The sequence below is a fragment of the Panicum virgatum genome, chromosome 9K (genome assembly GCF_016808335.1).
Source record: "Panicum virgatum strain AP13 chromosome 9K, P.virgatum_v5, whole genome shotgun sequence".
NCBI classification, from domain to species: Eukaryota; Viridiplantae; Streptophyta; class Magnoliopsida; order Poales; family Poaceae; genus Panicum; species Panicum virgatum.
The window spans coordinates 60,804,210-60,828,879 of record NC_053144.1 but is presented as its reverse complement, the minus strand read 5'-3'; the positions used below and the strand labels follow the sequence as shown (position 1 = coordinate 60,828,879).

Here is a 24,670-nt window from a genome sequence, read left to right as displayed (position 1 = left end):
TGATTATTTGGATGAGATCGTCGAATCATCTGAGCGTAAATTCTCTGGATTCCTGATCGGTTTCGATTATTTGGATGCCGCCGCGCTCGTAGTAGTTTCCATATGATCCGCGCGTGTCACGGAGGGCAAGGGATTACGGTAGAATCGTGCTGTCGGGTTCTTGTTGGAGCTCTTGTTGTCCAGTCAAGCCTCAGTGTCCAATAATTGGATCGCAAATTGTGATCGCAGCTTCTTCTATGGTCCTCAATTTAAGCCTGAAGGCGTGGGAAAGTGTCCACAAAAAAAGGAGGAGGCGAGGAAAGCGCCAGATATTCTGCAGCCGTACCTGCGTAGCATCACTACCAATCCTGCCTACTGTAATTTGTATAGGAAATTGACGGACAGTTGCTCCCCTGAATCTTTGGCAGGAAGATTTTCTAGTAAAAAAGCTACCCTAGCTTCTTTGATTTTTGGCGTCTTTTTGTCTTTAAATTTTCGTCATAGATATTGTATTTTTTTCCCACAGGAATAATATAGGAGAAGTTTCCTACTTCCTACACATGTTCGTAAAATTTTTTTAGGACAAATGGTATGTTTTTTTTTCTTGAGAGAACATGGAAGGAAATCATAAAAGCATCTTCTGTTGTCCAGCCCAACACAGGCCCACAGCCCAGGCAGCCTCCTTTCCGTCAGCCCAGATTCAAGGGCCATCCAAGCAAGTCCACCCTCCTTTCCCGTTTTGCGCGTCCAGCCCAACCCTAAATTTCACCCTCGGCCCTCTGGTGCCGTGGTGCCTCCTCCCCCGCAATAGCAGCCTCGAAAAGCCTCCACCGACCACCGCAAACCCTTGCCCGCGCCGTAGGGAGCTAGCGATGGCCGGAGAGGACGCCGCCGCCGGCGGCACTGCAGCGGCAAAGAAGCTCCCGAAGGAGGAAGATGATGACGAGTTGGACAACGTTCCGCTCGCTGTTTCTAGGGCTAAAAAGGCGCGCAATGCGAGCGCCTCCAAGGTCAAGAAGGAGGAGGAGGAGGACGACGACGACGAGGAAGACAACCTTCCTATCTCGCATTCGCGGTCGAAGAAGGTTTGTTTGCCTTCGGTTCACCCAGATCTTATTCTTCGGTCTGTTTGGGGGGCGGGCGGTGCGAGCATATCTAGATTTTGAGAGATTTGCTAGGTTGTTTGGAGATAATTCGTTTGTTAGATTGCCTTCAGTCAGTTCCTTTTATTTAACAACTTAATTTGTGAATATTGAGAATTTGTGAAATGCACAGCCCAAGCTTTGCCAAGGGTTGGACATGCACCCCGCGGTGTTATTTAATTGGATTTTTTTGGGGTGGGGGTAGGGTTGTTAATTACACTGCGGTTTTGTTTTATGCACTGTTTTCCGGTTTCAGTCTGAAAATTTGTTCCAGTGACATAATAGGACATAGTTCACTGACTGTCTTAATCTTCTTATGTCTTTTAGAATGCTAACATCGTTGTGTTCTGTAGGGAAATGAGAAAGGCACCGTGAAGAGCAACACGAAGACTTCTAAAGTTAAGAAACAAGAAGTCGAGTCTGACGACGATGATTTCATGGTTGCAATTTTAACGCCCGTTTTGTTCCCATCTATGTTTTCCTTGGTTCTCATTCTGAGATTAACAATTATGCACCGTTCAGCCAACTTCGCAGAAGAAAAATGCATCTGCCGGTGCCAGTAATGCCAAGGCATCCAAGGTCAAGAAACTAAAAGATGAAGATTTAGAAGATCTTAAGGTATGCTAACACATTGATCTATACTGTGCTTCTTTTTATTTGCTTATAAGTGTGTTGACTTGGTGAAGGAGAACAAGAAAAGGAAGAAAAGAGTGGGTGTCAAAGAAGGGGCAAATATGTCTGTTGTCAAGGGTGAGAAGGTGAAGAAAGAGAAGAAAGTATATGAATTGCCAGGGCAGAAGCATGATCCTCCTACAGAAGTATGATCAGTGTAACCTCCTCCAATCTGGTATTTCATTTGTGAAACAACTAATTTATTTTTGCTGCAGAGGGATCCATTGAGGATTTTCTATGAATCTCTCTACGGACAGATACCCACTAGTGACATGGCTGCAACCTGGTGAGATACAACATATGTATAAGCCGAAATATTTGTGTTACAAGCGAACTAGATATAGCTACAGTAGCCCACATCTTTGCTTGGATCAATACAGACCAATCTGGTTCCTGAAACCAATGGTATAAAATATGTGCACATGTTGGATAAATTCTTGCCGAATCTTTCACAATTTTTGGAGAATAATTCTTCCAAAAAAGTCAAAAAAGTTTGTCAAGCGGTTATGCCACACTTTGGCATGAAAATCAGTAGTAATATGTAGCATTAAGACAACCACACTCGTAGTCTTTAACTGTGAGTGTACATGCAATCTTTTTCTTTCATGGTAATTTTAACTCGATTAAGCTTCTGTGTTTATCCTATCATGTAGGTGGCCTGCACATCTTTATATCTGATAGTTGGCTGCATAGTTGTGGAACTCTAAAATTTACAATATTTAAAGATGATATATGCGAAGACCAATTTGAATGCCATTATCTCAAAATGTATGATCCTTTGTTGTACATACTTAATTTGTTCTGTGGTACTTAATATCTCGTAGTGCTGAAATTACATGTGGCATTATGTTCTGGTTGATGTTTAGGATATACAAAATGTGGAAAGACGAACTAAGATTAGTTGAATTAACACCTTTCAATTTAAGCCGTACCATCCTGATGTGAATTCCTTAAAAAGAATGCAATGCACAGTGTTAAATATCAAAGCTCAAGCAATAATTCTGCCAATAATTAAATGGTTGCATGCTAGAGGCTCGAGATCTTACTTGTTCTGACTTTTCAAAAATTGACCACTGCAATTTCCTATTTAGAGTTTTCTAGTACTTAGAATGAGTTATTGTCAGTCATGGAAAAAAAAAATCCTCTGGCAAAATGCCTTCGTTGCTTTGTCATGGTTTCAGTTAGTTTCCAGTAGTTCCTGACTAGATCATTCCCTTCCCTTGGCATAATGTTCCACCCATACTGAGTGCACGAATAACATGCCAGAAGGCAGCATTAACTGGTGAAGTGTCAGCTCCCAACCAGAATAAACATGATTGTGTAGTTATGTGAATTCAAGCATGCATCAACATTCTTGTTAGGCAAAGGCGACCTAATATGTTTGATTATTCTTTGGATGTGCATAGGTTGATGGAATGGGGTTTGCTCCCGTTGGATGTGGCTAGAAAAGTTTTTGAGAAGAAGCAGGGCCAAAAGTTGAAGTCACCAGTTAAAACAACTGTTTCGAAGAGAAAGCCTACTTCTCCAACAAAGACACCGGCTTCATCTGCTATGAAGTCTGTCTCAGCTAAGAACAGTGCAGGAAAATCCACGTCTCAAAAGAAGAGGAAGGCAAGTAGCGAGTCAGATGACGATGACGATTTCATCATGGCTCCTAAGGCGAAAACCAAAAGGCAAAAGGCGAGTTAGGTTTTAGCATCTCCTTTTTGTAATGAGACATGTTCTTCAGCCAATATGCTAGATCAGGATAGCCTTGGAAAAACGATGAGAGAATTATTCCTTCCACCAGGATCAGGCATCTGGTGTGAAGTACGTCGGTGCAGTGTCTACGAGTACCATTGTTGTTGAACTCAATATTTTATATCCAGTAGCAACCATTTACTTCGGTACCATTTGACAGTATCTAACATCTGAATGCTTGTGCGCATAGAAAGCAAACATATTCGTCTGAACTCTGCATCTTCAACAGATATAAATTTTGCAAAATAGTTGCATTTCCATGGATCAATATGTCTGGCTTTTTTTCTGATAGACAATGTGTCTGTGGCTTTAACACATTATTCCAGTAAACTTGAATCAGGTTAACAAACTTGACGAACTGCATCGTTGCACTTCGTCAGGTTGCAACCGAGCCAGCATGAGCATAACATGCTGCTTCAGTGCCTGTGATCAGACAAAAAGCAACACCACAGGCACCGCTCAAATACTGACACTCTGTTCCCTCCATATACAACTGTCATGTATGATGTATAGTGTAGTTTTATTCACTTCGGCGATGATGACACGGGCGGTGGCGAGGAGAACAGGCCGGATGAACCGGACAATGGCTCGTGCACGACGGTGTTGGTGGAGACGAAGATGGGGTTGCTGTTCAGTTGCCGCATGACGGCCCCAAGGGTATCCGTGAGCAATTTCTTGAACTCGGCTTCGTCTACCGTCTTTCCACCGTCGGCGTTCGCCGTCTTGATGGCCTCGTTCACCACAGCATCCACCTGAGGCAATGGTTAAAAGCATACGTTTGTTGGCGCCAAATTTTGGATGTGTTTTAGGATTTGATTCTGAGAGTGCTGTGTCATCTGATCTGGAGATGTTACCTGTTGAACAGCGCCATAATGTGGCAGGTTTGCAGCATCGGCCATCTTATCAAGGGCGGCTATGAGACATTCCTTTGATGCCTTGTTCTTATGTTCTCCTGGCACGCCTCTCCAAACAGAATCCAGCAGCTGGTGCACAGAAACAAGATTTCACATAAAATCGGCATTGGCATTGCCCAACAATCTGTCTGATGTTTGAGGGAAAAAAAACAAGTTTGAAATACCTTGTCGAGCTCGAATTTGTTGGCCAGCAGCCTCTTGACGCCACTCCCGTCGTAGGTGTTCTCGGTGTGGGCGACGATCACGGCCTGCTCCTGGAGCCGTTCGGCGACGGCGCCCAGCAGCTCCCTGAGCCGCTCGACGAAACCATCTCGGGAGGCCGGCTGCTCAAGCTGATCGGCAGGAAGCTGCCGCAGTGCCGGCTCCACGATGTTCTCGGCAACCCAGGCGTCCGAAGCCGGCGGCACTCCATGGTCGACGGCGAGCTGCTGCAGGGCGGCCGACAGGCACCGGCGCAGGGGCACACCTTCAGAGCCGACCTGCGAGAAAATGGCAGCCGCTGACGGCTCGTATCTGCTGCTGGCGACGAAGTCCCGGAGGTCCTCGCCGTCCATGCGCAGTATGACGATGGGGTCCCTCTTGAGCCCCGCCGCCATGCCGAGGAGGATGTCGGACAGGGCCTCCTGGAACTCGGCCTTGCTCACCTCGCCCTGGGACGTCCCATGAGTCAGCTCGCTCACCACCTGCGCGCCAGCCAGCAGTCAGGTTGTGCAGTCTGCAGTGTGGGCGACTGGCGGCCGTCTTGACTTGTTCAGAGAGAACCAGTGAAGTGAGCCTGCAAATAGTCTGAATTTCTTCGTATCCAGCGGTCAGCAGCAGATGCTTGCTGCCAGAGGATCATTCCAGAGGCATCGGCCGTGTCGTGACAAAGGACGAACTGTTTAATTATCCGTTGATGACATTTTTTTGTCTTCATTTGCGAGTGCCAGATTTGTTGGCACCGATGAATTCGAGCGATACGCCCAAATGTCAAATGGTTCAGGATAAGACGTTCAGATTTGGATCGTGATGTTTCAGGTTCTGGTCGGTCCAATGGGATGCCCTCGGGGCTATGGCATCTTGACATGGACCCCCGGGCAAACCTCCATCCTGCATTGCGTTTTGGAATCTGCCTTTTGCCGATTTGGAACTCATGATTAACATTCCTATGGTTGATAATTCAGTTAGCAGACTCGAAGCATGCGTGGCAATTGTTGATAGGCATAGGCTAGTACTAGTAGTGGAGCAGGTCAGAAAGCCCAATAAATCTCAGCTGCTACTAGTACAATATCTTCGTCATCTGATCGATAAACACACGGCCGGGCAACAGTTTTTGTGTCCTTATTCTGTTCTCCTGTATGTTCTATGCTAAAGCCGCTGCCATGTGATAAATGTATATGATTTTCAAAATTTAAATGATATGCATGCAGCTATTTCCAACTGGCCTGTCGTACTTAAATTGGCATCTCGAGGTGTGAATCAAATCGAGCAGGAATCCGGTGTAAGGTACTATTGTAGACGAAAGTTCTTTCTGTATGGCGTACGTATCAGGATTTTAATAAAAAATATTTGAAAGACTCTGAAAATAATTTGATCGTCAATTTATCTTTGAACACGTCATTAACTGTTACAAAAGTATTAAAGATATATGACATACAAATCCAAATATACAACTTTTGGACTCTAATCATTAACCGATGCTCAAAACATATAAAGTATGAACTTCTTAAATCCTAATACACCCTGTCCGTGCCGAGTAATATATTCTGATTAAGGTCGCAGCTGTGAAAATTAAATGCAAATATATTGTCTGAGACGAAAATACACATGCCTGTGACTGTGAGGCTGTGATTCATTAATCCCGATCTAAGCCTAACCACATGATGCTTCAAGACGCCAATGATCATCTCGCTTTGTCAGCTACGTACCATGGTAGCTTGGTCGCCGGAAGTACAGCAAGCAAGCTACGGCTGCAAAGCATAATTCACGGCCGGCGAGCACGTACCTCCGAGCAGATGTGGTCGGTGTTTGGCGACGCCCCCTCCGCGGGCACCCCGAGCGCGGCGCCGATGTCGGCCACGGCGGGGCGGAGCTCCCGCACGGAGAGCCTGCCGTCCCCGTCGGCGTCGAGCTGCCGGAACGCGGTGTCCACGAGCATCCCGAAAGCCTCCCGGTCCTCCACCAGCTCCCGGATCTCCGACCCGTCCACCACCACCTTGTGGTGATGGTCCTCCTCCCCGCCGGCGCCCCGCTGCCCCTCCCGCGCCTTCCTCCTCCTCCACTTGAACCACCCGCTGCTGCTGCTCCTCTCCATGGCGCCCGCCTCCCTCCCCGCCTTTTATATATATACAAAGTGCACGGTGCGTGTGGAAAATGTTGCACCGGTGAGGTGAGCTCGGGCGGTGGACGTGCCTCTCGCGACGCCTATTGTTGAGCCCTTTTCCCCCCTTTCCCACTAGCTAGCTGTATAGCAGCGGCAGCGGCAGCTGGGCCGATCGAGCTAGCTCGCGCGGCCGGCCGGTCGCGTCTCGGCGTCTGATTTGTCCGCGGCGCGTGGCGAATGAAAAGCAGGGCAGGGGAAGGGGACGGCCGCGGCCGGGGAGAAAAGGTTGGCTGGGCCGGGGGGTGTCGGCGGCCGGATAAGGCGCGGGGCGTGGGACACGTGTGGGGCGGCGCCCACTTGGTCGCCACCATGTTGCTCCGGCGGCCGGCGTCCACCCGAGCCCCGCACGACCGCACGCGAAGAGATCTCGGCCGTCGCAGGTCGCACGACGGGATCGCGCGGCGATCGTGGCGATGGCTACTCTGCAGCTGGTACGTGAAAGCGTCGGGGTGGTGTGTTTCGGTTTGCGTCTCCGGCGGGGGAAGGCATATGTCATGGTCGGCGCGGGTGGCGTCGCGATTATTGGCAGCAGCTGGGCCGGGCGGAAAGCGACGGCGGGATGGCCCGGCCGGCCGTGCAGTGTCGTCCTGGCACAGCTGCCGGCTGAGGCGATTGAAGCTTTTCTTGGATGCTGCAATGAGAGGGGTTGACAAGCGACAGGCTAGGCTAAACAAGGAACATGTCCTCTCTGAAGATTAGAGGTGCATCTTGAATTCGTACCTATCTTTTATTTTTCTCGCAAAACAAACAACAAAAAAGAGTTGAAATGTACGGCTAGCGAACTCTAACTTTATTCACAGCAGTAGCTGAGAATTTGTGTGAACGCGATTGGGCACTGGAGTGTTGGTATCTGATGCTATGAATGGCTATGGTGCGAGTAAAATGAAAACCACCCCAGCAGCACGCCTCGCCTCGACCAAGTTGTTCTATTCCTGGCCAATATTTCCACAGGTGGTCTGTGTAGTTGCAAACCAACGAGGTGTGTGGGCAGCTTGGAGTGTACGCGTGGAGGATCCTGACGCCGCTCATAAAGTTCAGGAAAAAAACAAGTTGCTTGACCTAATTGAGGTGATCCCCTTTTGCCTCTGCCTCATATGCTTCGCTTGCTCCAGAAGCGTCTAAGTGTAGTTGGTGTCACGCACTTTTTGTCCTTGTGGGGTGCGTAGGAGCACTGGGCCACTACACCCGGACAAAAGACGCGAAAGAAATAGGGAACCCAACGAAATGTAGTGTGTGCCGCCACGCCGGTTTTCAGACACTTGTGCGCTCCATCTGGGCAATCACAGGATACGACACGCCAAAAAAAAAAAGGAAACAGAGGAAATATCCGTTGTTTCTGCAAAGAGTTTTACGGTCCACATTTGTTAAGATTCAACGGGTTGCCCACATGCATACAGGATTACAGGTAGATGGGGCATAGAAGGGACGCAACTGCTTCTTGTCTGCCCCAGCAGATGAAAACTGTGTTAAACGAGACATCTGAAAAGTCAGTCAGGGAATGGCCAGATTGTAAATGCATAATGTTTCAAATACAGGCATTCCTTGCCCACGCCACCAATTTATATACACATGCCCAGAGACAAAAGCACATGAAAAACCACGAAGACAGCCCAGAATAACCAGGTGAACAACAACACATGGCCACTCCACCAGGCAACAGGACAACCTAAACCTCAAAGAACAAACACAATGTGCAAGGAGAACAATGGCTTGCAGCTAATTCCCAGCAGGATCGATGCGCCTCCTTAGCTTGGCGCGCGTCACACGGATCGTCTCCTCCATCGGCGTCTCCTCAAGTGCAGGGTCCAGCTCTTCTGTGCCTTCTTCAGCGTCACCACCGGCCTCATCGATGGCCATCTTGTCCACCTCTTCAGCTTCAGGGAGTGATTTGGCACTAGGCTCAGATTTCGGTGAATCAGCACTTGTGGCTGGAGTTGGCACCGGCTCAACGGCATGTTTCACCTCGCTTTTCTTTGGGCTCCCTCCAGGTTTTTGAGTGGATGCAGCTGCGACGGGCTTTGTGGATGCCACTGAACTAGATTTCGCTGATGCTTGACGCTTGATCTTTGGGGAAGATGGGACGGGCTTGGTCTCCTGAGATTGCTGTGCCATTGCTGCTTGCCGAGCAGCGATTGATGCTGCTCTGCGCATAACAGGTGCTGCTTGTTTTTGTGGTTGCTGCTGCTGCTGGTGCTGTACTTGTGGTTGCTGCTGTTGCGGCTGCTGTGGTTCCTGAAGGAAATCAAAGCATCATTTCAACATGGGGTAACACGGTGATACTATAAGATCAGATAAAGCTGAGCACACATTCCTATGACTTTCTTAAACTGAGAGGATTCGAGGATACACCAAAATTACTGCTACTAACAACCATGCATATGCAACCTTCTTTCTTGTGCACCCCTTTGTACAGCATGCCGATGGAATGCCTAGACGGAGCACATTTCTGAGTTTATCCTGAGCACAAGGACATATATTTGTATCCACTATCCAGGGGATCAAGATTTGGGCAGTACCTCTCTCTCAGTTTTCAAAAATAAAAATAAAAATAAATGGACTACTAGTCCAGATGCACCAGATGGTTTACACTAACTACCTGCCTTAGTTAACAAGTAAAAAAAGGGAGACCAAAAAGTACATACATATTTACCACTTACTTGCTACTGTTTTTTTTTTGGAATAATGATGCTTATGATGCCATAATTACATAAGACACAGATAAAAAATGCTTCGAATAGCAGACAGAGGCTCAAAAGGAGAGTTTCATGCTAAGCCTTGAGAAAATAATCATACATCAGTACAGGTTATGGTGACTAGAAATGTTTTTCAGTACACGTTCATATGTCAAATGATATATGCTCTTGCATACTTGGGCAATGAGCATTGTAATTGTAAAACCAACAAGTGTCTTTTGCAATTTTCTAAATATAAGACGCACTACTCCAAACTCACTGATACTGGTCCAAAACGACAAGTGGTTTACAAACTTCATCAAAAAACAAAATGCTCCTGATGCACAGATGCACTTGGGGTGGCAAAACATTTGGGAAGATAGCATTGTATTACTCATGGACAAAGACACATATTCCTATCAATTGTTAGAGAGAAGTTTAGTGCTAGAGTATTTATGGTGAGTGATACACACGACTAACTGCTGTTTTTATAAAGAAATTTAACAGAAAAAATGAGAAGGGGTGGTAATTCGTAGAGAAGTCCCAATTTTCAAGATTGTGACAGAAACCTAAAATCTAGGTTGCAGACTGGGTTACTAAACAAGACTGAAGTGGCTTTTCAGAGATTATATGCTTGCAACTTTGAGGCAGGCTGAGGTCCAGCATGGAAGTACGAGCTACTGCATCGCTATTGCAATGAATTTGGTAACCATGACCTACAGCGGAATCCATTGTTTGTGTTACTTTCCGGCTCTTCTGCCGCCGTGTGGGTTTTCTGCCTATTTGCCTTGAATTAACTGTGCGAGTGTATGGCTTCCATGCCCAGTTTCACTTATAAACCGGGCCGCTTCTTTTCTCTGAAACAGCAGGGAACTCCTTGTCCTTTTCGAAGGTTCTTCGGAAAAAAGATTATACACTTGCATATTTTTTCAGTTGAGTTACATAATAAGCATATCACGAAAATGTATATGGTTCAAATGTTCTTGCAACGGATGTCCACTGACCAGGAAGATACGAGTACACGGCTACACGCACAAAATTTTCTAAGGTGCTTCATCTTCCATGTCATCAAAGTCTGGTTAATGATGTGGGGGACAGGGGTCTGGGGGGTTTTTCTTAGCCTGTGTGAGAAGGGTCTTCTTTCTTAACATAAATGCTGTGGGGGCGGTCTTTCCCCCACAGGTCGAGTTTTTTTGGTTCATGATGTGGACTGTGGAGCATACATCATACTTTAGATTTTTTTTTTTCAATTATAGCAAGGTCAGATTTCGAAGAACCTAGTACAAAGCTATTTAACATCATTTGTACTAGGTTCTTCAAAATCTAAAGTAACCTCTGCATATGATACTTAAATAACTACAGATTCACACCTCTGGAAAGTAACTACATATTCTAAAAATACCTCTGCATATGATACTTAAAAAACATCATTTGGCAATAGTAGTGAATGCAACTTGACACAAAGTAGCTAAGAAACTAGTATAACAGCATTGCCAGATTTGCCTCAGAGAAGAACAGAAAAAAGATCTTTAGTATCTGCGGGAACATGACAATGTTTAACATCCTTAGGCTGAGAAAACACCTATTGACTCAATGGTGAAATTAGACAGAAAAGCGTAATAGTGCATTTGATCCACACCTGATGTGGGCGCTGCCTTGATTTCTGAGAAGGTGACTGGGACGCGACATATTTCAAAACATCAAAGAAAGTATTCTGTCCTGCAGAAGCAGCCTTCTGGAAATAAAGGACAACCGTATCGGTGGCTCGAGCTCTCAACTCAAGCAGATTGCGATCAATTTCATTCTCATGCTGAGAAATATATGGCCTAAAGAAAGTCCCATAAATGTATGTAGTTCCCTGCAATGAAAGCGTATATGAATCCTATGTACAAAAAACGTGTAAGATAGAAGGTGCAAGGGACAAACTAAGTACCTTTGTCTTTGGGTACCACAAGTATACAAAGAACAACAGCTTTGCTTCTGAGTAAAATGGTAGCCTTCAACATGAGCGCAAACAATGTTAGAGACTCATCAAAGAACTGAAGAAAATCGCAACCTTAAGCAGTCTCACCATGATACTGTAAGATCTCCAAATCTTTCTAGAACAGTCAACAGGGCAACTAAAATCCTAGACAGAGGAAACAAAACTGAACTTAGCAGATTGCTCATGGAAGCCAGTGTTGTGACCACAAAAATTATTGAACCACCTTACCAATACTGACACCAAAATATGAGCTGCTCAATCTCCGGTTTGTTCAGTTCAACAGTCTTGTAGCACTCATAGGCAGGATAGGCATAGCCAAAGACCAAACTACGAGAAATTGGCATATCAAACACGAGAAGATAAATGAAATGTTAGCGCTACATTTCTTCTGAACACCACAGAGAACATGCTAGTTATTTTTTATCAAGTTGTTTAATAATTCCAGTAAAAATACTTATTCCACCTTTTCACCTTTATATTCCACAATAAACCACAAAAGGAGCAGTTGTCAATTTAAAGGTGCACGGATTTAGTATCTCAATATCTCCAACAAACAAATGAACGGGATAAAATCCAAGATAGCTTTTGATGAAGCAGATCAAAGAGCGCAGTATTGGATTCATCTTGACTCATATAGTAATATTCTGCTATGTTAAGCATTTCAAGAAATATGGTTATATAGACAATAACCTTAAAAAAGAATGAGCCGGACCGGAAGAATAAACGAACAGAACCTTTGACCGTTGTGCAATGCATTGAAAACTTGCTCCCATGCTCCTCGAGGACGATAAAATACTTTTGAATGCGTTGCGTGCTCTCAGCCAGATTTCCCGGCGAAGAAGAAGGTGGACAAATCGACAGGAAGTAGAGCATCTCCCAATTTTTTTTTAAAAAAAAAACAAAACAATATACTAAAGACGAGACAAACCAAGAGAAAGACTGAACTCTCCGAATGGGAATGGCCACCAACAAGTTCTCATTTCATTTCAAGAAATCAAATTTAACCTCGAACACGCATGCGTCTAAGAAAGTTTCAAATCAAAATGACAATCCGCCAACAATACATTTTAAGATTAGGAGCAAGAGAGCGCTTACAGGAGGACCCTGGAGAGGAACCCGCCCATCATCTTCTCCGGCCTTCCTGCGCACGACCAGATCCGCCAAAACGAACACAAATCAAAACGCCATCACCGCGCCGACACATTCCGAAGGGAAACCACGGAGAACCGAGCATACCGCAAAGAAACCTTTCAGGAGAGGGATCTGGACGGGAGGCGACCGGGGCGGTGGCTGGACGGAACAGACGGAGCCCGCCTGTGAGGAGAGAGGAACGGCCAGGACCGCCGGTTTCCCCTCTCTCCACGCTACCTCTCTCTCCTGGCCGCGGCTAAAAATACCGGTAATGCGGTGGAATGGAATGCGGAGAGGGAGAGCCGGAGGAGAGGCGAGCACGTCCGCCGTCAGCTCAAACTCAACCAACCTGACTGCCCCTCCGCCCTCCCTCTCCTGTTCAAGTTCAACCATGGGAGTGCAAGAGAACAGTTCTTTAACCAATTATAAGGGCTTGTTTGGCAGGGCTCCGGCTCTTCCAAAAACAGCTCCGGCTCCGGCTCCTTAGATGGAGCGGCTTCTCTGGTGGAGTTGGAGCCGTTTTAGAAAATGTTTGGCAAAACAGCTTCACTTGTTAGATCGATGTGTAAGCCGCGTGAAGCCACGATTTCATGGCTTCACCTTGTCTGTGTAAGCCGCCGATGGCTTCAGGACCGGCTTCACACGTGTGAAGCCGGTTACAAAACAAACGTTTGAGAGGGCTTCACCTGGAGCCGCTCGTGAAGCCGCTCCAGAAGCCCTCCCAAACGGGACCTAAATGTACATGTCCCTCTCGATCGACCTTGGGCAAGGCGGAAAATACTTTATTCAACGCTTTATTTTATACTGCGGTATACTACGCACTCTTATCCAATTGTAGGCGGTCAGCCATGGAAATTGGTATGCAAACTTTTAGCACAAGTGGTTCTCCATTAATTATGTTTTAGGATTTGTACCCTTGTACTACTTGTACATTTAAGACTAACAAAAGGTAGTTCATAAAAGTTATATTAAAATACTATTCTGAACAAAAGTGTAGAATACTAGCTGCATTTTTAAATAAATGATAATGGAATAATTAGCTTTCTTAAACGTCATAGTATATTTGAAGACGAAGGGAGTAGTTTTTTGCGCTACCCAAATATAGGAACTTTAAATAGTAATTTATGAAATGAACTGATGGTACAAAGCGTTTGATTTAGTTTGTACTAAAGCAGTGCCATGAAAAATTGCACCAAAATTATATCTGCCTAATTTGGTAGATCTGAATATTCTTTAATAAAATTTCAGAACAGTTGCTCTCTATATCAGCTATAATCAAAATGCTTCTATATACTATATGTATAGTTTATCAACATATTCAAGTATAACTATAAAAAATAGTGATCAAATGAATGTTATACTAAACTTATTGGAGCGAAGAGGCAATTATGGAGTAAGGAACCCACTTAACACAATCCTGCTCCGCATAGCCTAACTGGTTGGCGCAAAGGAAATTAAACCTCTAGTGGTGAAAAATCATGGTCCTTCATCCATTTTTAATGATTTTCTGTGAATCATTTTTGGGCCTTTGGGATGTGACCCTAACATTAATTATATCCCTGTCTCTAGTTGAGATCTGAATCATCATGATATCCAGCTTTTCTTTGGGCAATCATGCTATTCTACATCACATATTTCCATCTTAAGATTTTTTTTTCTCTTGGGTTAGAGCAATTAAAAGGCTACTGCTGATGCATCTAACTTAGGAGAGTACACTGGCGTTCTGTGTTCATGTTTCCCCGCTGCTCTACGGCTCCGGGGGATCAATGCAAAAACGTGAAGCGTGCATGCTCAAGCCCAACTCTCGTATGCCGACGTACGGTTGATCGAGGTGCATTTCCTGGTCCGCGTAGCAGCTCACCGCGCGAAGTGGCAAAGTAGTTAAAAGTGGGTAGGGTGGTGCGACACCAGAAGTGCTGCAGGATCCATACCGCACGGAGCAGTGAGAGGCGGAGACCGATCGAGAGGGATCGGAGGCGGCAGGGGTTGGTGGATGCAGGACGCGAGGGGACGGCGGAGGGGGGGCAACGGACCCATGGCCGCGCTCTGATCGGATCTGGCGTTCCGGCCTTCCTTTCTCTGTCGCGCCGCACGTAAAAACCCTCTGCCCCGGCCGGGCCGGGGGGACGTGACCACTGACAACGTGCGTCCAAATCGCAAGGTGGCGGACCTAGCTATGTGAACTATGGCCTAGCTGCTAGCTGCCTGGCCCTGTGCGCGCATGTGCACGTTTCACCAATCGCCGATCGGACCCGACGCGACGACTTGGACGTACGTGCACCAAACCTGTACCCAAATTTGGTTTCCCAAACTGTACTCTATAGTCTGTACACTTGTTCATGTGTGGGTGAAATCACGAAAAAGATAGTGTGGTGCTTGCTGATAGCTAGATATCTCTCTGCCTTTTAAATTTCTTAGTTTTCATCACGTCGACACGATGGTATTCACCAGTGAATGTAGCTACTAGCTCGGTAGATCATGTATGCACTAGCCTGGAAGCTAAAGCCAAGGATTTGGTGCAGATGAGCGTGCACGTGAGCACGTCTCAGCTTTAAGATGGCTTCACATGATTGCCATGCATGGGTGGAGGGGTAGATTGATTCCTTCAAAGCTAAAGCTAGCTTACCTTTGGCTCTTTTCGTCTGGGAGCCTCGGTTTATTCCCGGCAAAAATCACCACCGTCTCAAATTAGGACCCAAGAAAGAGAAGTGTGCAAGGACCACTAGTATCTTATTACTTTTGAGTGCTATTTTTTATCTTGATATATCTGTAAATCTAGATAAGATCATAATGTTACAAAACTTTAGAAGATATACAAACACAATACTTTTCTCCGTTATAAACATATGATGTTTATGACAAACGAATTAGTTCTGAAATTTAACATTGCTTACATCCAAAACGACAGCTATATGTAACCCAGTGAGTTATGAGTATGTGTATGTCTAGTAGACAAGCACAAAAATGATTGGCGCCTGAAATTTTTCTTTTAATTATGGATGAACATCCGCCCTTTAATGTCAGGATATGGTACCCACATGTTCTCCGGCCAATACCCACATGTGACATGTATCATATATGACCACAATAGTACACGTACTCCTGTCTTCCTTTTTGTCTCGTGCATAATTTGCAAGCTAAGTGCTGCTACTACTACTACTACAAGAATCTGGCTGTAACATTCCTGATCAGACCTACAACTACTGTGCACTCGTTTGTACGGCATTTCATTTGCCATTAGCACAAGACTAGGAACTCTGCTGTATGTCAGTATGTGCCCTTTAATTTGTTTGCTAATCTCTCTCTGTTCATTTTCCTTGTTCTTTTCTCTGTCTGGCTGTCTCGACGCGGGTGACGCTCATCGATCTGCCTGTTAGACATGGGTCTTTGGGATCATAATTCCATGGTAGGTGAGGGGACAGGTTAGTGACCAGTCACTAACGTCATAGAAAGCATTGCAGTCCATGTGTTTCATCAGCATTGAGATGCCTGGTCTGTTTTTATGTCACACAGCCACCGAACCTAGCTACTAGCGCATCTCACATATCATAATTGCGACTGTTATAGTTCTCCATCATACAAACAAACAACGATATTGTACGAGCTTAATCTGCAGATTATACAACTCTACTGTCAAGCTATGTTGAGGTCAGAAGTAGATTTTTTTCCTCTTCAGGGGAATACTGAAATCTGACAAGTGACAATTAGAAGAGCAGAGTCTGCAATCAGGCCGATGAGAACTCCAACCTTATCTTGTTCAGTCCAAAACAATAATCTTTGTGTTATAGTATATCGGTCCTGTGAGATCATCTATGTTATCATGTATGGGACCCGTTACGTATTCCACGCTTTGACAAACTCGATCGGCTATGATAGTTATACAATCTCATCTAACTGACGCCATCAACTGCACTGCAATTTATGCTCTTCGTACCCACCAAAACATAGCTAATTATGTTAGATTTATGGGCTTCGCCCATATAAATAATCCTAATAAATCTCAAAGGCTCATTAGCGCTAAGAGGAGGTACACCATCTATTAGTTCCGTATTGCTAATGGACGATGGTGTAGGGGGTTTTTCTCCCTTTAAATACGGACCACCTCCCTCATGGAAAAGGTGCACCATAGATCACTATACGTGGAGTCCCCAAGGTTTGGGAATTCATAAGAAGATCTAATCTGAGTTAGGGTTTTGCCTCCTCTCGTTGCTGCGCCGCCACCGTAGTCTTCTCCATCCCGAGCGCCGGCGTGCACCGGCGAACGGGAGAGCAGGTCTCCGGAACCGCTCGCTCTTGTGATCCTGCACTCGGAGAGGGCGAATAAGGTTTTTGGGAAGCGCTAAGAGCGACTGCTCATCTTCTTCGCAACGGCTCGTCCTCCGTCCAAGTCAGGAGCTGCGGCGTACCGTCGTCTGCAACGCCGGTTGCTGCGCTCCGTTCGAAAGACCGTCTTCGTCTCGTCTGCGCCTTTCGTCTTCCCGGTGGCTCCCGCACAGTACGTATTTTGTGATCAGATCTGTTTCATAATCATGTTTTCTGAGATCATATTTATGACATACGTACTGTCTAGTAAGTTAGAGTCATGCATGCTAGGTTTAATTCTCGTCATGATAAATCTAGTTCGGAATTTAAACTTACAGTTGTCTATTTTTCTAACAATCCAAAAACCTTATTATAGCCAATCTGTTGATTTAACAATGGCTGGTTTCGCTGAGTCACTGAGGCCAGAAAAGTTTACTGGCGTGAACTTTAAGATCTGGAAGTCCAAGGTTCGCCTCTGGTTTACTGTTATACACATCTGGGACATGAGACTTGGCAAGCCTGAGGGCGTACTTACTGCTGAAGAGCAGAAGAAGTACGATGAGGCCAATAATCTCTTTGTCGGATGTATCATTAGCAATCTGTCAGATGGATTAGTCCGTGTGTACATTGATGAGACAGAGGCGAAGACGTTGTGGGATGCTCTGGTTGCAAAGTATGATGCAACAGATGCGGGCAATGAACTGTACCTCATGGAGAGTTTCCACGACTACAAGATGGTGAATAACTGTTTTGTGGTGGAACAGGCGCATGAGGTGCAGTGCATTGTCAAGGATCTTGATCTCCTTAAGTGTCCTATTCCCGACAAGTTTGTGGCTGGATGCATTATTGCAAAGTTGCCTTCCCAGTGGAGGAACTTTGCCACAACTCTGAAACACAAGAGACAGGAGATATCAGTTGAAAATCTGATAGCGACTCTTAATGTTGAGGAGAAGGCTCGGAAGAAGGACGTGTCTGAGAAAGGAGATCAAGGCCAGTCCAGCGCCAACCTGGTCCAAAAGTTTCCACATGGCAAGAACAAAGGGAACAACAAGCCTAATAAGACCACTACCTTCAAGAAGAAGAAGAAGAACAAGGTTTTGGAAAAGTGCTATGCATGTGGTAAGTTTGGACACTTCTCCAAGGAGTGCCCAGATCGGGCAGACCGCAGGGCCAAAAAAGCAAATGAGTCCAAGGATGTCAACATGGTGACCATAAGCAACACTGGAGATGGGTACGGTAATTTACCTACAGTTCTTTCAGTTTTTCAATCCATGAGTTGGTGGCTTGATACGGGTGCTAATGTTCATGTGTGTGCTGACATCTCTATGTTTTCTTCTTACCAGACAGTCCAGGACTTCTCCGTGCTGATGGGGAACGGTTCACATGCTTCTGTTCATGGTGTTGGCACAGTAGATCTGAAGTTTACTTCGGGGAAGATCGTGCAGCTGAGGAACGTGCAGCATGTGCCCACTATCAACAAGAATCTGGTCAGCGGGTCAGTTCTATGCAAGGACGGGTTTAAGGTAGTGTTAGAGTCCAATAAATTTGTCGTGTCGAAACATGGACAATTCGTTGGTAAAGGCTATGATTGCGGAGGCTTGTTCCGCTTTTCTCTTGCTGAATTTTATAATAAGTCGGTGAACCATATTTGTGGCGACGTTAGCGATGATGCGAGTGTTTGGCATTCACGTTTATGTCATGTTAATTTTGGTTTGATGTCTCGGCTTTCCAGCATGTGTTTAATTCCGAAATTCACCATTGCTAAAGGTTCTAAGTGCCATAGTTGTGTGCAATCAAAGCAACTTCGGAAGCCTCACAAGGCTGCTGAGGAGAGACACTTGGCACCTCTAGAACTCATACATTCTGATCTATGTGAGATGAATGGTGTGTTGAAAAAAGGTGGAAAAAGATACTTCATGACATTAATTGACGATGCGACTAGATTTTGCTATGTTTATTTTTTGCGAACTAAGGACGAAGCGTTAGACTATTTTAAAATCTATAAAGCTGAAGTTGAGAATCAACTAGAGAGAAAGATCAAGCGTCTAAGGTCAGATCGTGGTGGCGAGTATTTTCCCAAAATATTTGATGAATTCTGTGAGGAGCATGAAATTATTCATGAGAGGACGCCTCCCTATTCTCCCGAATCAAACGGGATTGCCGAGAGGAAAAACCGCACGGTGACTGACTTGGTTAACTCCATGTTAGACACAGCTGGTCTTTCTAAGGCATGGTGGGGGGAGGCTGTATTGACTTCGTGTCATGTCTTGAATAAAGTTCCAAACAAGAATCAAGATCAAACTCCATATGAGATGTGGAATGGGAGAAAACCATCACTTTTTTATCTGCGCACGTGGGGGTGCTTAGCGAAAGTTAATGTGCATATTCCAAAGAAGCACAAGTTGGGACCTAAGACAGTGGATTGTGTCTTTCTAGGATATGCTCAGAGGAGCTTTGCTTATAGATTCTTAGTGGTTAAATCTGAGATACCAGATGTACATGTTGATACTATTATGGAATCTCGTGATGCAACATTTTTTGAGAATATTTTTCCTATGAAACATATGCATATCAATTCTAGATTTTCGACAGAAATAACTCCTCAACCTGCAGTACCTATCGAGTCTTCTGAACAATCCGATGAACATGAGCATGTCCTAGAGAAGGATGACAGTGAAGCTCCTAGAAGGAGCAAGAGACAAAGAATTGTAAAATCCTTTGGTGACAATTTCACTGTGTACCTTGTGGACAATACTCCCATGTCCATTGCAGAGGCATATGCATCTTCAGATGCAGATGATTGGAAAGAAGAAATCCATAGTGAGATGGACTCAATTCTTTCTAATGGAACATGGGAGCTCACTGAACGACCCTATGGTTGCAAGCCAGTAGGATGTAAGTGGGTATTCAAGAAGAAGCTTAAGCCTAACGGTACTATTGACAAGTACAAGGCTCGGCTTGTTGCTAAAGGGTACACACAAAAGGAAGGCGAAGACTTCTTTGATACTTATTCACCTGTTGCTAGATTGACCACTATTCGAGCATTAATTTCCTTGGCTGCCTCATATGGTCTTATCATTCATCAGATGGATGTTAAGACAGCTTTCCTAAATGGAGAGTTGGATGAGGAGATCTACATGGATCAGCCTGATGGATTTGTAATGAAAGGTCAAGAAAACAAGGTGTGTAAGCTTTTGAAGTCTTTGTATGGGTTGAAACAAGCACCTAAGTAATGGCATGAGAAGTTCGACAGAACTTTAACTTCTGCGGGCTTTGTCATTAATGAGGCTGATAGATGTGTGTACTATTGCTATGGTGGGGGTGGAGGAGTGATATTATGCTTGTATGTGGACGATATACTGATCTTTGGCACAAACATTGATGTGATCAATGAGGTCAAGTCCTTTCTTTCAAAGAGCTTTGATATGAAGGATTTAGGAGAAGCTGATATTATCCTTAACATCAAGCTTATTAAGGTTGAGAATGTGATTACTCCTTCACAATCCCATTATGTGGAAAAGGTCTTGAGCCGTTTTGACTATATCGACAGCAAGCCTTCTCCAACACCTTATGACCCTAGTGTGATGTTGAGAAAGAACAGGAAAATTGTCAAAGATCAACTGAGATATTCGCAGATTATTGGTTCACTCATGTACTTAGCTAGCGCAACGAGACCCGATATATCTTTTGCTGTGAGCAAATTGAGCAGGTTCATGTCAAACCCGGATACTGATCATTGGCATGCACTTGAAAGGGTTATGCGCTATCTAGCAGGTACTATGAGTTATAGGATTCACTATTCTAGGCACCCTGCTGTGCTTGAGGGATATAGTGATTCAAACTGGATATCTGACGCTGATGAGCTATATGCCACGAGTGGGTATGTGTTTACTCTTGGAGGTGGTGCGATATCATGGAGGTCTTGCAAACAGACCATTTTGACATGGTCAACCATGGAAGCAGAACTTACTGCTTTGGACACAGCCACTGTTGAGGCAGAGTGGCTGCGTGAGCTCTTGATGGACTTGCATGTGGTTGAGAAACCAGTGCCGGCCATCCTTATGAACTGTGACAATCAAACGGTGATAGTCAAAATGAGCAGTGCTAAGGATAATGCAAAGTCATCAAGACATGTTAAAAGACGACTGAAGTCTGTTAGGAAGTTGAGAAACTCCGGAGTGATAAGTGTGATTTATATTCAAACAGACAAAAACCTGACAGATCCCTTTACAAAAGGATTATCACGGAATGTGATAGATAGTGCATCAAGGGAGATGGGTATGAGATCCGTATAAGTTGCCATAGTGGTAACCCAACCTATGTGATCGGAGATCCCGTGAATTAGGACTTGGGGAGAACAAGCTGATGATGAACTGAGGAGAGTAATGGTTAAACCCTCTCTAAGAAAAGATGCAATACTCTCAGTTGCTGTAAGGCAGGTTGGCTATTTGCCTTAATGTATTTCTGTTGGCTCTAATGAGCAAAGGTGTTGTCCTATAGAGCATTCTTGAAATAACACACCTATATGAGTCTGACTATCTAACGTCGCAGTCTGTGAGATTTGGGTCATCTCTAGTAAACTCATGAAGAGACCAGGGAGTACGACGTATATACTCCACCCGCAGAGAAGGCTACTGGCAGCCATGTACTGGTTATGACTTTGAGTGAAATTTGTTCACACCAAACTTGCAATTCAAGGCGTAGTCTATTGTTCAAGTTGTTGATAAGTGTAGCTTGGAGCTCTAGGTGAGAGTTCAACTTAACAGTCCTCACTAAAACACTAGTATATCAAACAGTAGTGAGAAACAGGCAAAATCTATAAATAAGTATTTGAGATCTGGTGGGGGATTGTTAGATTTATGGGCTTGGCCCATATAAATAATCCTAATAAATCTCAAAGGACCATTAGCGCTAAGAGGAGGTACACCATCTATTAGTCTCGTATTGCTAATGGACGAGGGTGTAGGGGGTTTTTCTCTTTTTAAATACGGACCACCTTCCTCATGGAAAAGGTGCACCATAGATCACTATACGTGGAGTCCCCAAAGTTTGGGAATTCATAAGAAGATCTAATCTGAGTTAGGGTTTTGTCTCCTCTCGTTGCTGCGCCGCCACCGTAGTCTTCTCCATCCCGAGCGCCGGCGTGCACCGGCGAACGGGAGAGCAGGTCTCCGGAACCGCTCGCTTTTGTGATCCTGCCCCGGGAGAGGGCGAATAAGGTTTTTGGGAAGCGCTAAGCGCGACTGCTCATCTTCTTCGCCACGGCTCGTCCTCCGTCCAAGTCAGGAGCTGCGGCGTACCGTCGTCTGCAACGCCGGTTGCGGCGCTCCGTTCGAAGGACCGTCTTCGTCTCGTCTGCGCCTTTCGTCTTCCTGGCGGCTCCCGCACAATACATATTTTGTGATCAAATCTGTTTCATAATCATGTTTTCTGAGATCATATTTATGACATACGTACTGTCTAGTATGTTAGAGTCATGCATGCTAGGTTTAATTCTCGTCATGATAAATCTAGTTCGGAATTTAAACTTACAGTTGTCTATTTTTCCAACAAATTCCACCGAAATATTGCCTTACTCACCAAAACATTGATCAGGTAGCAAGCTGCTGTGGATATGATCCTGATTCTGAACGTTTCTGAACAACTTAAAGTCAGTCGCGCCTCGATTTCGTGATGCAGGTTAGATCGTAGAACCAAGGACCTATGCTTCAATTAAATTCTAAAGAACGTTTTCAAACAGGCCCCGAATTTGCAACTCTTTAGTGTCTCACTATCAGATCAGCCGTAAAACAAACTGTCCGTAGACCAATGCATGTTTCACAATGTCAAAACCTGTTGCCATGCGTCATGGCTTTGGTTTTTTCAGATTATAAAATCCGAGCCAGACCAACTCCACTGTGGCAGAGTGTGGCCCCTGCCACAAGCAACCGGTTAAAGATGATGGCCCGATGATTGTGACTCGGGGGAGATCCTAAAAGAGGCACGCTCAGTTTCCTTTTTGCAAAGACAAAGTCGCCGCTTAAACTTTCCTTTTGGTGCAGAAAAGACCCACATCTTATGGCCAGGGCCTAGGGAGGACACTTTACTGCTACTCATATGGATGCCATCAGCCTTGTGAAGTTGTGAGATAGGACCTCAAATCAGCCTTAGGCGATGGTATATATGTTAGATCAAGCTGCAGCGTGATGGTGTCCCACCTGAATTGCTTTGTTACCTTTTTAGAACGGATAGTGATACTTTAGCCTGAATATTTATTTGAAAGCATTGGGGAGGGAGCAGCCACCGAACGATAGCAACTTAACTACAGCTTAAAGATTGAATGCTAAATGAGAGGATTGTTAAGAATATGCTTAACGGTACTCTGCAGGTGATGACGATATAGTAAATGATGACCAAGGAAATTATCCAGGGGAATGTGCTCTGGTGGATTTCCAAAAGGGAAATGATAAGCTACCGAAGATTTTTTTTAAAAAAAAAGTACTTGAATTGGGCTTGAGATAAAGGATCCAAGGGCCCGACAAACTGGGGTGAGCCCAGACGTATGATAGAAGAAGCCGAAACAGCCCAGCCAACTAAGCCTAGCTATCCACCGGACTCCAGCATGGCCATAATCGACCAGATAATTTCCGTTCAATCCATTAGCTGTTTGTAAATTCCAATTCAGACAAAAATAATTGTTCACTAAGGATTTTTTTTCATTTTTAACAAAAGATAGAGGAAAAATCTATTTTGACCATCCAACTATCACTTGAATGGCTAAGGGATTTTGGTCATCCTTAAGAATCGAAACCTGGGTTATTCCCCGAGCTCACGTTGAGCCACGTCACCTGCGTTTCCTGACCGTTTGATCACGCACGCAGACGGTTGAGGTAGTACCTCTTCCACTCATTTTGCAAAAACACCCTTAAACTTTAGGAAAATCACCCACAGTCCAGCAGTCTCTCTCAGACTATTTTTTTGAAAACTCACTCGTGCTTTATCGAAATCAACCCGTAGTCCAACTAACCCGATTCTAGGAAATTTCTAAATACAACCTCAAGTTTTCATGAAATCAACCCGCCATCCCCACCCTTTGTCAGGATTTCTTTTAAAAAAATCCTCGGCTTCAATTAAATTAAACCACAACTCATTCTATTCGTTACATCTACACAAGCAGCATTATGCGTACGATTTGAACACCAAAACACGTCAAAATCAAAAGTTATTCAATATAGAATGTGATCAAAAATTCAAAAACTAAAACTTTATTGTAGAACAAATTTTAAAATTCAAAACGCTTTCACACTTCGTTTGCATAAATACTTACGTGCAATCGGTTGTACCTATGATTTGGAAACCAAAACGCCTTCAAATCAAAAGGTGTTCAAAATAAAACTTACTAAGAATTTCAAAATCTACAGCTTTATTATATACTACAATTTCACATTCATTCATTCGCATAATTTTTTAAGTAGGATCCATTCTACCTATAATTCGGACTCTGAAACATCTTTACGTCAAAAAAGGTTTAAATATAAACATTGCTCAAAATTTCATAACTTAAAGCTTTACTACACAACAAATACTGCAACAAGAGACAATAAATATAACAAAAAAAGATAGTTTCATCTCCATACCCAAAATAATATTCTGTTTAAATAAGAGTCGTGACTCAGAGAGTCCAAAATATAAGCCAATATATAGCTAACATGAACCCAACTTACTTTGAAACTAAAAACAAACACATAGCTTACATAGCAAAACATCACATGCATTTAAAAAAATACATGAGC

At 44.5% G+C, this 24,670-nt stretch overlaps 3 protein-coding genes across 4 annotated transcripts; 1 reads left to right on the top strand and 2 right to left on the bottom strand.

Annotated features, from left to right (window-relative positions):
• The first annotated feature begins 743 nt into the window (after positions 1-743).
• LOC120653005 (ABC transporter F family member 4-like) lies at positions 744-3,695 on the top strand. 2 transcript variants are annotated; one of them, XM_039930990.1, is made up of 6 exons: positions 744-1,064; positions 1,475-1,561; positions 1,644-1,739; positions 1,790-1,939; positions 2,009-2,079; positions 3,200-3,695. In XM_039930990.1, the coding sequence occupies exons 1-6, from the start codon at positions 852-854 to the stop codon at positions 3,480-3,482; spliced, it is 900 nt and encodes a 299-aa protein (XP_039786924.1). In that variant the 5' UTR covers positions 744-851; the 3' UTR covers positions 3,483-3,695. The 2 variants fall into 2 exon arrangements, with proteins under 2 accessions (XP_039786924.1, XP_039786925.1); XM_039930991.1 differs by having other exon boundaries at positions 747-1,064; positions 1,808-1,939.
• Positions 3,696-3,760: 65 nt separating this feature from the next.
• On the bottom strand, positions 3,761-6,933 carry LOC120653004. The gene is made up of 4 exons (XM_039930989.1): positions 6,432-6,933; positions 4,612-5,130; positions 4,388-4,516; positions 3,761-4,285 (listed from the first exon to the last, which is right to left on the bottom strand). The coding sequence occupies exons 1-4, from the start codon at positions 6,738-6,740 to the stop codon at positions 4,058-4,060; spliced, it is 1,185 nt and encodes a 394-aa protein (XP_039786923.1). The 5' UTR covers positions 6,741-6,933; the 3' UTR covers positions 3,761-4,057.
• A 1,342-nt stretch (positions 6,934-8,275) lies between these two features.
• On the bottom strand, positions 8,276-12,992 carry LOC120653002 (putative HVA22-like protein g). Its single transcript, XM_039930987.1, has 7 exons — positions 12,702-12,992; positions 12,561-12,606; positions 11,694-11,792; positions 11,553-11,609; positions 11,415-11,478; positions 11,121-11,339; positions 8,276-9,041 (listed from the first exon to the last, which is right to left on the bottom strand). The coding sequence occupies exons 2-7, from the start codon at positions 12,590-12,592 to the stop codon at positions 8,526-8,528; spliced, it is 987 nt and encodes a 328-aa protein (XP_039786921.1). The 5' UTR covers positions 12,593-12,606; positions 12,702-12,992; the 3' UTR covers positions 8,276-8,525.
• Between the last annotated feature and the right edge of the window lie 11,678 nt (positions 12,993-24,670).

Coding starts and splice junctions, on each gene's coding strand:
- LOC120653004 (XM_039930989.1), bottom strand. CDS start 6,740: ATGGAGAGGAGCAGCAGCAGCGGGTGGTTCAAGTGGAGGAGGAGGAAG. Junction 4,517..4,611: donor ACAAATTCGAGCTCGACAAG/GTATTTCAAACT, acceptor TCTGTGCACCAG/CTGCTGGATTCTGTTTGGAG. Junction 4,286..4,387: donor ATTATGGCGCTGTTCAACAG/GTAACATCTCCA, acceptor CCATTGCCTCAG/GTGGATGCTGTGGTGAACGA.
- LOC120653002 (XM_039930987.1), bottom strand. CDS start 12,592: ATGATGGGCGGGTTCCTCTCCAGGGTCCTCCT. Junction 11,610..11,693: donor ATATTTTGGTGTCAGTATTG/GTAAGGTGGTTC, acceptor TCCTCTGTCTAG/GATTTTAGTTGCCCTGTTGA. Junction 11,340..11,414: donor TGTGGTACCCAAAGACAAAG/GTACTTAGTTTG, acceptor CTTTCATTGCAG/GGAACTACATACATTTATGG.
- LOC120653005 (XM_039930990.1), top strand. CDS start 852: ATGGCCGGAGAGGACGCCGCCGCCGGCGGCACTGCAGCGGCAAAGAAG. Junction 1,065..1,474: donor CGCATTCGCGGTCGAAGAAG/GTTTGTTTGCCT, acceptor TGTGTTCTGTAG/GGAAATGAGAAAGGCACCGT. Junction 1,740..1,789: donor AAGATTTAGAAGATCTTAAG/GTATGCTAACAC, acceptor TTTGCTTATAAG/TGTGTTGACTTGGTGAAGGA.